Source organism: Poeciliopsis prolifica, unplaced genomic scaffold, assembly GCF_027474105.1.
Source record: "Poeciliopsis prolifica strain line A6 unplaced genomic scaffold, Auburn_PproV2 SCAFFOLD068, whole genome shotgun sequence".
Taxonomy (NCBI): domain Eukaryota; kingdom Metazoa; phylum Chordata; class Actinopteri; order Cyprinodontiformes; family Poeciliidae; genus Poeciliopsis; species Poeciliopsis prolifica.
The window spans coordinates 1980452-1994354 of NW_026562443.1; the positions used below are offsets into that span (position 1 = coordinate 1980452).

Below are 13903 nucleotides of genomic sequence, written 5' to 3' on the forward strand. Positions count from 1 at the left end.
TTCAAATAGATAATGTGATTTCTGATTACTGGTAAGATAGTTTTGTCTTCAATTGTAGTAAGACATTTGAACTAGAAACAGGATTTAAAAAAATCTTGGTACGATTTTGAGTTTTTGCAGTGTACAGCTTTCCACAAGCTACAAGAGCTCCTGCTAAAATGTCCACTTTCTAATTATCTGAGGCACAACAAAAAATTTCACGGATGTAATGAACAAACATGCAGATTCAACTTTCAATCACAGAAAAAAGTTATTGATTTTCAGTCTATTGATGAAATATGTAAGGTAGCACTAGGGGTAGAGCATGTTCACCATCTTTTTGAATAAATATGTTCAGGAATTGATTGTAGCGGCTAAAATCGTATATTTTAGGCTACTGGTTGCTGTTCCTGAAAGGCGCTGGTTTTACGTGCGTTCAATTAAGATTCATAATGGTAATCTTTAGTTTGACTTATAATAAAATCATTTATCATCAGAACAATGTCCGTTGTCTTACTATTTCCATTTAGATCCATATAAATTCGACATCAATCCAAACCAAGCACAGTAGAAAACTGTTGCCTCTTCCCATTAACAACACCTGAACAGAATCATGGTTGACCTAAAATAACCCCATCACACACCCAGAACTCAAAATTAAATATGCTCCCTGGTGGCGATAAACACAGGAAAGGATGCATGGCTCCTTCAAAGGCAATCCCAGAACCGGATAAAGCGGCTGGAAAATGGCAGCATCATAGAAACCTTCCGACAGATACCATCCAGGATGCCAGTCCCATCATGGCTGAACATTTTTATTGATATCTTAAAATTTAGTATAAACAACATCGGCTACACCCAGAAGCATCTGCCAGGTGGACCTATGTGACCCCAGAACACATTCCCTGTCTGTGGAATCACCTGAGAGGATCTCATGCCCAGATGACTACTGACATGCGTCTTCCCTCCTGCATAATACATTGAGATCTTCCATGTCTGCAAGGAGCAGTGGAGAGTATTGATTAAAAATGGTCTTCCTCTGTAAATGAGCCTTTGTGACAATATTTCACAGTGATGTAACACTTTCTCATTGACTGCCAACACTTTCTCATTGACTGCCACCTAAGGGCAAATCTCTCTGATAGCAGTTTGAAGCTTTGGACATTTCACCCAAAATAGCACAGTGGTCAGTCCAGAAACTGTCTGATGACCTGTCCAGAGTTTATAACCTGTAGGAATAAAAAAGTATTTGGTTAAAAGTGTTCAAGTACTAATCAGAGCATCTCATTTGATGCATAATCAAACAGACAAAATGTAGGATTGGTGCAAATTTGTGCTTTTAAAGATTGAAATAAGAATAATTTTACAAATAACTACAAATAACTACAAAATAACACATTAAGGTAGAAGCAACGCTTAAAAAAACGTATTAAACCAATGCTTATAGTAGGTTGTTAGATCACGGTAAAGTACTTCAAGTGACAATGTTTATGCCCACTGTCATGAACCTCCAGACTGCCTGGGCTGATAAAAAAAAAAAAACAAACAAACAAACAAAAACATTATAAACAAAGCTGGCTTAAAAACAGTACGTTTCACTTCAACATAAATTGTAGGGTTGTGGGTTTCTGTCACTTTTTGGTAGAAAACATCCTGGTTTTTTTATGTTAAGTTCTTCACGCGGTGTCGAAAACAAGCCGGGTGAAATGTTTCCGGGCTCCTGGCCCCGCCCTGGAATGACGTCATCCAAGACAACTATCACCTGAGACAGAGCCAGAGGAGGAGACGGCGTTAGAAGTTACAAGTGTTAAAGTCTCGTTCAGTGAGTTGTTACGAATTAAAAAAACAAAACATGAGCACTAAGGTAAGTTTGTATTTATTTTCCATGTTAGTGACATAACCCTAAACTCTCGCTACCGTTGGTTTGAGGCAGATATTTTAGTTTCTTCGGTCATTAAAGTTGGTTTTTCAACGCTGTAGCGTTTTTAATTAGAGCCGGCGCGGGTTGAAACAGTGACGGTTGCGTTGAAGCTTATTAACAACGCTTTTAAGTCAAGGACTAGTTTCACAGTGTCGACGTGAAACTAGTCCGCGTTCAGAGTGGGTTTATTAGAAATGTCTTAGTGTGGGTAATAAAAGTTTTAACGGAGTCTTCTCGCGGGTATATGCCAGGGCTTGTCCTCTACGTCTGTACGCAGGTGAGGAATTCAACAAGTCGGCTCCTCATTCATACCCTCCACTTCAAGAAAACGGGGAACTGCGCACAGTTACTGATATTTTATCTTATTTTATTTCATTTTCTGTTGTGGTTTTGGGGTGGAAGGGAGATATTTCATTTGGTATTGGCTTTAAGTGAAAAGCTGATTATTCACGTGAAGGCTCTGAAACAGTTTTCCTGTTTGTTGCTGTCTAACTAAATAGTAGTTAAAAACATCTGGGTTTACAGCTCAGCTGTGCTCTTTCCTTCTGACGCGCTCCTCTCAGCACGTGCTTTTTACAGGTAGGAGGGCGCGCGCACTTTTTCTTTCAGAGACTCATTGGTTACCTGACGTCAAGATATTCGGGATGTGTACAGAGAGGCACGACTTTGCTTTATTTGGTCAAACCTGGTTGAGAGTTACGATGCCATGGCAATGAAGTGTTTCTTTGCGAGGTTGGCTGCGATGTGTTGTGATGTGTTGTGACAGCGCAGCTGAGGGAAGCTCTCTCCCTCACCTACTGGGCTGTGACCGGCCAGTTGCCTGGTGTGAGCTAGTGTTGCATCATCGAGCTGGATCAGGAAGTGTGAAAAATATAACTTTACTGACTTTTATTAATCTGTTTGTTTGTTGTCGTTTTAATAAATCGCAAAACTCCCTAATTTCTACAGGAATGATTTCAGGTATACAGTGTCACTGAAAATCAGAATTTGGACAGAATTAATTTGATAGGTGGATGGATGTTTACATTACTCAGTTCTATTAATTGTAAGCCTTTAAAGTCTTTTCCCCTCCTAATTGTGGCCAGTGGTTTAAGAATATTAAGACTACACAGAAAGGCAAGCTGGTTTAATCAGCTGGTTCAGTTAAAGTTGTTGTTCACAATCAGTGGAAGAAAACCTGAATAAAAACATGAGGTAAATTTGTATTTACCTCAACTATAATTTCCATATCTTTAAAGCTCACTTTGAAAGGCTATTTTTTCTTGGTGGGTTCAGAAAACAGTTTTGTTCAGCCTACATCTGTCCTTTTAATGACTTTATCCATATATACATCTATATACATCTATATATATATATATATATATATATATATATATATATATATATATATACATCTATATATATATATATATATATAATTAGCAATGTAACGGTAGGGAAAGTGGCAGATAACCAGTTTAATGTTCTCCATATTTAAACTTTTGAATATCTTGTGCGTTTCTCTAAAGATTAAGGTGTGTGTGTGTGTGTTTGTGTGTGTGTGTGTGTGTGTGTGTGTGTGTGTGTGTGTGTGTGTGTGTGTGTGTGTGTGTGTGTGTGTGTGTGTGGGTGGGTGGGTGGGTGGGTGGGTGGGTGGGTGGGTGGGTGTGTGTGCGAGACCAGGGTTGCATATCAGAGAGGTTGAACTTCAAGTCCCCACACTCCTCCTTTTCTCCTTAGAATTGTCTGATCTCAAAGTAAACAGAGGCAGGAAGACGGGTGTGGTGGGGGAAGGATTCTGAGTTGAGCCTGGTTAATCAGGGGACAAGGTTCAACTTGTGTGATTTTCTCGGGCCTTATTTGGGTATTCTGTTTTTTTATGCGTGTCCAAAGATGAGTCAGTGCGACTGTAACATGGCTTAAAATGTGAAACAAGAATAAACCTTTGAACATGTTATGTTTTCCTAGGTTTTGTGGGCTTCCTTAGCTGTTCTCCAGTTGGTAGTAGCCTACCCACAGCGTGGTGTGAAGACAGGCCGGTCTATTTTCTGCAAAAAAGACACAGAATACCTGCACAACGGCATCTGCTGCGTGAAATGTGAAGCCGGTATGTAACAGAGGCTGAACGCTTGAGGAGAGCTAAACGCTCAGTATGATAATAATATGGATGTTATTTATGGCTTTCAGGTCAGTATGTCCAAACTCCCTGCACTGAAACGGGTAAGACTGGAACATGTGAGGAGTGTAACGATAGAACGTTCACGGAGCACGCCAACGGACTGAAACAATGCATCAAGTGCACCCAGTGCCCTCCAGGTAATTCTTCCCGACAGTTTGGTGCTATTGATTAAAAGGCCTGTAGAGAAAAATCAATGCCGCGCTCTGAGCATCAGCTCTGACTTAACAAGGCCTGTTTAATGTTGCTCTCAGATCAGGAAATAGTCAGAGAATGCTCTCACACCCAGGATACTTTGTGTCAGTGCAAGCCGGGGAGGTACTGCCATCCAGACGAAGCATGTGAAATATGCAAGAAGTGTTCCAGGTGAGGAGACAAGTGATCGCATTCATCCAGCTTTTCCTCGGAAACCCTCAATGATGCTGTTGCTACGGTCTTTGCCATTCACTAACCTGTTTTTCTGCCTCTAAACTAGATGTAACCATGATGAGGAGGTGGTGAAGAACTGCACATCTACCAGTAACACTGAATGCAAGAAACGGCAGGACAAATCCAGCCAAGAAGCAGGTAGTTTATTGTTCAAAATGTTCCCACAGATAAGCTTAGCATGCACAGCTGCTCCACCTGGTTTCTCACCTATTGATAGTCTGACACTGTAGCGAGATTGAGTCAGTCCAAGACATTTCATTTCTCCTCACAAAAATGTTGCTAATGTTGTGTTTTCCTCCTACCAGATACTACTCTGACTGCGGTGATTGTGATTCTTGTGGTACTTATTGTTTTGGGCATAATTATCGTCATCTTGTGGAAGAAGAAATGCAGAACAGAAAGTAGGTTGAATAAATTAGTCTTTTATATATTCAAACCTTGGAATTAATAATATCAACATACATAAACAATAATAGTAAAACAACTGTTCTATATTGCCATAAACTATAAGTCTGTTGTTGACCATGTAGCAGCTTGTATAGCTGGTTTATCATAGCTCCAGGTTAATGACTGCAGCAGTCTGACCTTTCTGTGGAGCAGAACCGGGTTTCTCCAGGAGTCCCTCCACTCCTGTCATGCCGCCATCTACTCAAGTTCTTCAGCAACTGTACATGTGGAGCAAATACATATGTGTGAAGTGTGGGGAACCTTTTGTAAACTTACTCTGTAAAAACATTTGCATTATTTATTTACTTCACCTGTCAGAAAAAAAATGATTTTAAATTTTTCAGTCATATTTTTACCATTATACATAGAGATCAGCAAAACCTTCCTCATATTTTGACAATCTACATATGCCTATTGCCAAGCTAATCTGTATATTAGCTAAATATTTAACTAGCAACCTAAATATTGAGTTAGCAAGATCAGAGAAAGTTAGCTCTGAGCTAAATATTTTTTTTGGTAATTAAATGTTTAGCTTGGAAAGTAAATATATACTTTGAAACTAAATATTTAGTTTGTGAGTTAACTAGTAATTTTGGAAGTCTGACATTTATAAATGTGTGAAAACATGGTAAAAAAAATGACTGAAAAATTGACACTTTTTTCCTCCATGGCAGGCTAAATAAACCAAAATATTGCTTTTCATTTTTTACAGAGTAACCTTACAAATTACATCTCATAGTAAAATGCTATTTTAACTATGGCTGTCATATTTTTCATATATGAAATGTCAGAAATGACAGCAACCCTGTTGCATGTATGGGACAAGGGGTCCCAACCACTATGTTTGAACTGGAACTGAACAACAGTAGGCCTCTTTTATGTCTTTATTATTTACACAATGAAATGGGATTTAAATAGAATGAAGTACATCTGACATAGTTGGGTACATAAAACAAGAATATTCTATGTATCATACAGTCTCCTGAGGCAATTCTTCTCTAGAAAATGTCTATCGTCAGCAGCAGCTTCCCGGCGCTGCCGTGTTTCAGTGTTACACAATGGATGAATGCCCAAAAGGTTGTACTTGTCATTTAATTCAAAACAATAAGTGATGAGAGTAATGTCACTTATTGACAACTGGCTCATAAGACCAGTGGTTTATTACCCCACTGCTGCCCTTATGAGTGAAGAGGACCCTGGCTAATAATATTAGTATTATATTAATAATATTAATAGTAGTATGATTGAGGTCTGAAGAGTTCCTCATTACATTTAGTAAGAAGTGTGAATATGCTGGCCACACCTGAATGAGTCATCACTGACGTCAAACTTGCCACAGAACCTGTTTATTTTTTAATCCCACAGTGTCTTTCATTGTCACAGCAGTACAGCAAGATTTTTTTAAAATAAATGATTAGTCAGATTGCTTAACAACAGTTCTGTTTACACTTTCTAGACTAGGTGTGAGCCTTTTAAGGCTTCCTTAATGACAGTAGGAAGCATCTGTGGTATCTGAGTTTGGATGAGCCACACCTACTCACCCTGCTACCAAAGACAAAATCTGTCTGCCTCTTTAACTTGATGAGCCAAATGAACCTCATCAAGGTCAAGCAGCTACACATAACTAATCACTTACCTTTTCAATCAGACATGCCCTCATGTAAACAAAGTGATACAGTAGAAATGTGTTTGTTAGACTGAGAATCTGTTTGGTTTTCTTGCATCACAAGCCTCGCTGACATTAAGCTGGTTATACTGGACTACAATGGATGAGTGATGGTGTTTTCATGCCAATGATGTCGATGCCATGGCAACTCGTACACTATGCTTTCTGCTTATGCAACATAGATGAACAGTAATCCCACAGACCAAACATGTTTTGGTCAACAGCTGGTGCTCTTTAAAAGATGGCTGCTGGTTTTTCTCAGAACGTTTTTCCTGTTCAGGTTTCATCACTACAATAAGGCCGATTCCTTACACTAATATCTGTTCTCTCTCCTCAGATTCCAACAGTTTGAAACCGGTGAGTCGCTTTGAGTTGGTCTCAAAATATTGACAAAACAATGTTTCCTGAAACTTAACAAATTTCAAGAGCATATTTCAATATGCTTTCCCCTCATTATCTCCAGGTTTGTATTCCAGTGAGCAAGCCTCACAACACCAATCCAAGTAAATATGTAAACATATATAAACCTAAAGGGAAGGAGGAGACAATAAATCTGTGTGAAAGCAATCCCAGCTCTGTCAGCAGCTCTCAGCACAACCTAACTGACCCCGCTGAAATACTCCCCTGGGATTACCCCAACAGGAGGGTGAGATTGACCGCTCCTCTTCATCTCTTCGTCACCCAGCCTTCTCGCTCTGATGTTGGGTTTCTCAGCTCTGCTTCCGCTTTCCTACAAAACTAACCTCAACTGTCTGCTTCCTAAAACCTGCTGCTTTTTTCACTTTCACCCACTTTTACCTAAAATACATGCATCAAATATTTATGTTTTAGGACATTAACACCTCATGTGATGAAGTACACACACAGACAAAATTATGCAACATAAATAGTGACTCACTTTTTTCAGTAGAAATGGATATTTTGCTGCATGGACCAACTGGAGGAAAAAGTCGCACCATCTGTTGGCCAAGCACAAAGCAAATCAACAGAAGTCCAAATTTCAGAAATGTATATATTTTTTGATTGGTCCATATTGTTTTTTTGATTTTTTTGTTTTGGGTATTTTTGGCTCAGCAGCCTTTGTTTGAGCGTGGCAAGACAGGAAAGGAAGTAATATTAGTTCATATTGTGGCACAAGAAATATGACTTTAGTTTCATGTGCTCACAGCGTACACATATGAAATAGAAATGTATAAACTTTACAGAAATATAAAGGAGAAGATGGCTTATTAACTTCTGGTAAATAGTTATATTTATAACCAAGAGCTTCAGCTGGTAAAATTGTGACCAACCTTTTTTATTGCCATCTAATTTTCCATTAGTCAGCCTTTGATCCATTTCCTGTAAAAACCTTTGAGAGTGTTTCTGAAGCAGGAAGGAAACATGTTCAGTCCCTTCCACATGTCTGCTGCCTTGTTTGTCCTGGTACCATCTTCTAGCAGTGGATAGCAGGGACATATGGGTTAAACGTGAGGGATAATGTTTGGTATGTTAATGAACACGCCACTTATTGTAGGGCTGTTAATATTGTTGACCTCCCCTTTTCCTCTCCCTTTTTCTCCTTTCTTAGTTGCATTTTTAATTTTTTGCCTAATGTAATAATGGTTTAACTAACTAACTAATTTAACCTATGGGACAAATCCATACGAAGTAGCCGCAAAAGATTTTTGTTGTTTTAATTGTGGATCTACATGGACTTAGCATCCTTTGAGCCCAGAAACAATCTTTTTATTTTTTTTTTTAAGATTTGTTGTCATTAGTGGCCTGTATTCAACAGTAATTTGACAGGAAGGGGGCAAAGATATGCAGCAAAAGAACCAAGGACAAAAACTCAGAACAACTGTATACTGCTAGAGCAGGTATACGGAATACCTACTCTAGCCTCTGTGCCACACAACAATCATTGATGAAACCGATGGATTAAAAAAACATTTTGCAATGCGAACTGTCTTTTTCTTTTCTTTTTTTTCTTTTTAGACGACGATCACGCTTCATCTCTCTTAGTCAACATGTGCCTCACTCACAGTAACAAACATGATGCCTTTGTGTTGTTCTGTGGCAGTGTTACAGCGCCACCGATGCTTGGCATACCTACTACACCCTACACTATTTCCTGTGACACTGCATCCTGTTGAAACATATATTTTGTCTGAATCATTTCCAAGAATACACTGTGCTAGTCTACACAGTTACTTGTTAATGATAGAATATCAAATCTGGTCTCTCACATAAATAAAAACCTATGCTTTTAATAAATCAGTTTGGTAAATTAACCTGTTTCTCTCTGTGTTTTAGGAAGAAGAGCCATTCCCCACCCTCATTCCTAAAAATGGTAAAAAAAAAAAAAAAAAAACTATTTTCAAAAATTGTTTCAAATGGAAGCAAAAAACAATCTCAGAAAACAGTATCTTGGATGTATGCAGCTTCCTTTACTTTGATATAATAAATAATCTCTCAAATGAAAAGATAATGTATTTTGTTAAAACCTTTCTGGTTCATTATCACTGTCAAATACAGCTTAATACTGTAAAATAACTAACTGTTAGATGATAGCAAAGTGCTTCTAGTATGATCCTTGAAATGTGCAGAAAATGCATCAACAGGCTCTTTTGCTGCATTTTGACCAGAAGCCTATGGAAACAAAACAAATCAGGGATTTTCTTTCTCCCCAATGTTGGCCTCTCACATAGTACCCCTTTAATAGACTTTTGTGGTTAACACACAACAAAATGAGGTTAAAGTTCAACCTGTATGAATACTTTTTCAAAGCTCTGTAATTAGACACTGACTGTCTCCTTTGTTTCCAGGTGTTGAATCTCTCACGGCGTGCTTTGAGTTCTTTGAAGAGCTGAACGTGGACTTCCACAACAGGTTCTTCCGTAAGCTCAGCATAGAAGATAACAAGATCAGAAGCAAAGATCATCTTTCTCATGAAGACCGGATCCATTTTCTGCTGTCGTACTGGGTAGAGAAGGAGGGAAAAGAAGCCAGTCTAAACCACCTGCTGAGAGCTTTACTGGACCTGAACCAAAGACGAACAGCTGAGACAGTCATGGAGAAAGCTGTTCAGAAAGGTTACTACGAATTTGAGAGTTTGTCTCTGGGAGATGATTAAAGGAGAAGTATTAAGTGTTTTTCATTTTATAATAAACTGAACAATGTTACTGTGAGCTGTTGTGAAAATGCTGTAAATACCAAAAATATCTTCTAAGAAATTTGACTTTGCATCACAGCCGCATCTGATGCCTTGAAACTGGCGTCTATCTCTTTAAGAAGCTCCTGTCCTCTCTGTCTTCAGAATATTGTCTCTGATTCCGTTTACAGCTGCTGTTAGCTCAGCAGAGTGCAATACCACCAGATGTTGCTAATCGCTGCTGCCGCTAGTCTGGTGGAGCTATACTCTGACTGGAAATTATTGTAGGAACTTCTGTCTCTATTTGTTTTTATATCTGTATATTTATGTTGCTCATTTGATTGAGACTCCAGACCAAACAGAATGCTGTATTCAGAGTTGTTAATGTTACCATTTTTTATTTCTTTTTTTTTATGTGCATATTTTTTATATTACATGCTGAATAAGGATTTAAAGTGATCCCTGAATATTTATTGGAATGTGTGTGATTTCATGTACTGAAAACAGGTTTAATTTATTGTATTTTTTTTCATTGCTGTCTGGTACTAAATATTTTCCCAATCAGGAGGTGCTTTTGTTAGGCTCAGAATTAATTAGTTTTTTAAGACCCTCAGGGGTCTTGATAATAGCAAAATGTTATAGATCAATTCAGATTTTTTTTCTGTTTGACATTTGATTGGCATTTGCTGAAGTTAATGTATGTATTTTTCATCCACATTTTCTATGAAGTGATGTTCTGTTTGTCAGCTGGTTCTGATTGAATGTGTCTGATTCAGTCCATTAAGTTTTTTTTTTATGTACATGTTTCAGTTATGGTAACTTGCTGTTCAGCTCATTCTAATAAAAAGATGAAAGAAACAAAAAGCATCTTTTACTCTGTCATATTCTGCAGGAACACCTGCTTTGTTTACTTTGACCAAAAAATGCCTTCTGCTTCTTAATATTCATTTACAAAAGTATTAGTTCCACTGGCAGATATTTTAGTGCACTTTAAATAAGACAAAGCATCACAGGAATAATATATTACAACTTGTTTAAAGTCAATATATATTTTATATATATATGTACAATATATAAAAAAGCAATGGTTCCACTGCCAGAATATTTCACTTACAAGACATTTTTCTGTTATAAATGAATTAATCTGCCAGTTGAACTACTTTTTAATCAATACTTATCTAATTATTAACTTAAAGCAAGCTCTTAGTCTCACTGAAGTTATTGTGTGATGTTCTGTCCATTAAAGTGTACTAAGATATCTGCACCAGAAACTAAATAGAAGACTTTGTGTTTTCAAGCGCATCAATAATTTTAGATTCTGTCATTAGAGTAGGCTATTTGTTGTTTCTCATCATATTTCATTCTATCAAAAAGAGCCATCCTTTACATACAACATATTTCAATCTCAAAGATAAAAATAAATGGTTCTTTAAAATGACACCAAATTTTCTACAGAGGCAGTCATGCTACAGTTACAGCTCTAAACCTCGCTGGCCAGCGAGGAGAACCGACTCTTTAGGTTGTCAGGGTTTCAGTCCTTTGATAAATTCAGGAATACTGAACAGAGTTCGCCATTGTCCACCCTTCGCCCCGGCGGCAGCGACTCCGCAGGTGGACATGTCGGGACCTTTAGAGCTGTTTCTGTAGCTAAACTTCTCAAGCTATGACTGGAAGCTATCGCGGCCATTTTGTCTGGAGGCAGGGCCTGACGTCAACCTGCTTTAATCTGTCATAAATGCTACATCACGAGCCGCTCCGACTCGGTTTCACTCGCCAGTAATATCGGAAGCCCGCTGCCTCATTTTGCCCTTCATTCTTTATTCGGCGGGCTGAGCGGTGAGCTGTGCTTGCTGTTCATTTACTCTGAAGACAAGTGTCTTTTTCCAACATTACCATAATGAATGCTGATGGGCTCGCCGTGTCCGTCATTTCAGAGAGCAGCCCTACGGTGCGCACTCCTGCTCTTTAATAGAGGTGTCACACTATCCTTCTGTTAAATGATGCCTCCGCTGTAACAAATCAGCCTTCTGACTCTCATTCATCAAACTAATGTTGTCTGAGAATATTATTAAGCGTTCCGTCGCGGCTGTCCGCCGTAGCAGCCAAATTGCCGCTCAAGAAAGGTGATTTGGTTCGCTTGTAATAAAGGTGTAGAGCGTGGCTGCTCAGGGCCCATATTATACTTCATTACATCAAATATAAATGTGCTTGACATTGAATATTGAGGCTATGCATCGCTGTGGCGAAGTCATGCTGATGTCATAAGTGGTAAATTTCAATTTAAAAAAATCTCTTTATTCCAGGTTTTGCAAGCGCTGGAATGCATTAAGAAAGCTATTTTTTGTGTGTTTATTCTAAAATTGTGTAATTCCAAGTTTAAAAACTTTACTATTTTCCTTAGTGGGAGATCAAGTTGTTCTTTTTTAGTGTTTTAAGCTACCTACAAAGAAAACAAAACGCATTGAGACTTTAGGGAGTGCAGGCCAGAAAATCTGTGGCGGTCTACACGTCAACCCATCCAGGAGGGGTGTGCGACTTCGTATTTTGAAAAAGTCTAGAATTGCCCTCCCCCAACCCACGAAAGAAATCATTAGAAACCTTTGTATTTAAACAATATCACCGTGAAAAGGAAATAGAAACAAAGAATTTAATAAATCTGCCATTCATCTGCTAAAAAAACAAGAACGAATTTTTGTGTCCACCCCCGCCACTGTTAGAACCATGGTTCAGTCCAAAGTGCAGGCTGAGCTGCTAAACTGCACGGGGAGCGTCAGTCTGTCAGAGCCACAGATGTGTCCTCTCTTCTGCGGCTACGCAAATAGCAAAACCCTCCAGTAAGTAAATACTTCAAGCAAAAGACATGTTACACATTTTATTTACTTTCACTGCTCAATAGGGTGAAACACATTAACAATAAAAATCAAACTCCAGTTCGTTATTTCATTCCTTTGGCTGAACCATGATAAACTGCCTCGTTATGCCTTAAATCAAAATTAGCTAAACTGGCCACATTGCCATAGACTTAGCTCTTTTTTCTGTCGAAAGCGGCCGATATATCAATCCTATGATTAAATATATATAATATATTTGAATCATATTCAATCAATCTTATTCGAGAAAAACTTTGGTGCTGAGCCTTAAGTTTAAGTTGTGATGCTTCCCAAATAATCAATTTCTACAAATGTTTAGGTTTTCAGCCATCCAGGACCTAAAAAAAAAGGTTTAAAGCATTTTAAGTTATAATTTAAATAACACATAGCTTGTATTAAGAGCCACTGCAATAAATCAATATTTATGAGAAATTGTATTAAGTGGAGTTACTCATTAAAACTTGTTTTTTTGTCAGAGCAGTAAATCTTTGTGAAGGTGAACCAGAGACAAGATCTGTGACTCTGAACCGAACTCATATCTAAACATTTGCATCTTAGTTTGACCTCTGTAGGTCTCAACAGGTCGTTTACTGAGAAAAAACACATTTGATGTGCATTGGTACTCAATAAAAGACGAGCTCAGTCAGAGCAAGCGTTTAGGAACCCCAGGAACATAAAAAAACAAATATGTCTTAAAAAAAGACCTCCTGGGTTTAGTTGTTTGATGACCGTGGTTGCCATGGGAGATTGAATGATTTCTCAAACATGCATGAAAATACAAAAGGAAAACTCCGAGAATGTCTTTCATGAGGGAATAACATCATAAGATGATATAAAGCTTACATCATAGACTCCTCTTTAACGTTCTGCTTCACAATTATCCACTTTTTTGTGTTGGTCAGGCACATTAAATCTAGTACACTTTTCGGCAGTAACCTCACATAATGTGAAAAAGTCAAAAGAGGGTGTGAATACTTTCGGAGGACAATGCAATCAGTCTGAAACGCTGTTTCCACTATTCTGCTGCGCCCCCAAGTGGCCATAAAGTATAATTGGCTTGGCGCTAAAATCATTTTCCATCACTGTGTTTCTTAGTTAGGCTGTAGTTTCCTGTGATTAGTGGACCTGAAGAAGCCCAGCTGCCTCTCTGGGCTCTCTACAGTCTTCATTCACAATAATAAAACCCTCAGAACGGCCCCTTCCCCCTCGACTCAGCTGTCTGCGTCTTCATGGATCTGAGGGCAAAAACCCTGGGAGTGTGAACCGAGGAGCCAATTGGACCCCTGGGATTAAATCAAGGGTG

At 38.4% G+C, this 13903-nt stretch overlaps 1 protein-coding gene across 2 annotated transcripts; it reads left to right on the forward strand.

Moving 5' to 3' along the window:
• Positions 1–1627: 1627 nt before the first annotated feature.
• hdr (hematopoietic death receptor) lies at positions 1628–10583 on the forward strand. Of its 2 annotated transcripts, XM_055020565.1 has the most exons (10): positions 1628–1843; positions 3848–3986; positions 4067–4195; positions 4310–4421; positions 4531–4622; positions 4790–4885; positions 6935–6954; positions 7061–7243; positions 8893–8929; positions 9405–10583. In XM_055020565.1, the coding sequence occupies exons 1-10, from the start codon at positions 1832–1834 to the stop codon at positions 9710–9712; spliced, it is 1128 nt and encodes a 375-aa protein (XP_054876540.1). In that variant the 5' UTR covers positions 1628–1831; the 3' UTR covers positions 9713–10583. The 2 variants fall into 2 exon arrangements, with proteins under 2 accessions (XP_054876540.1, XP_054876541.1); XM_055020566.1 differs by lacking the exon at positions 7061–7243 and having other exon boundaries at positions 1630–1843.
• The last annotated feature ends 3320 nt before the right edge of the window (positions 10584–13903 follow it).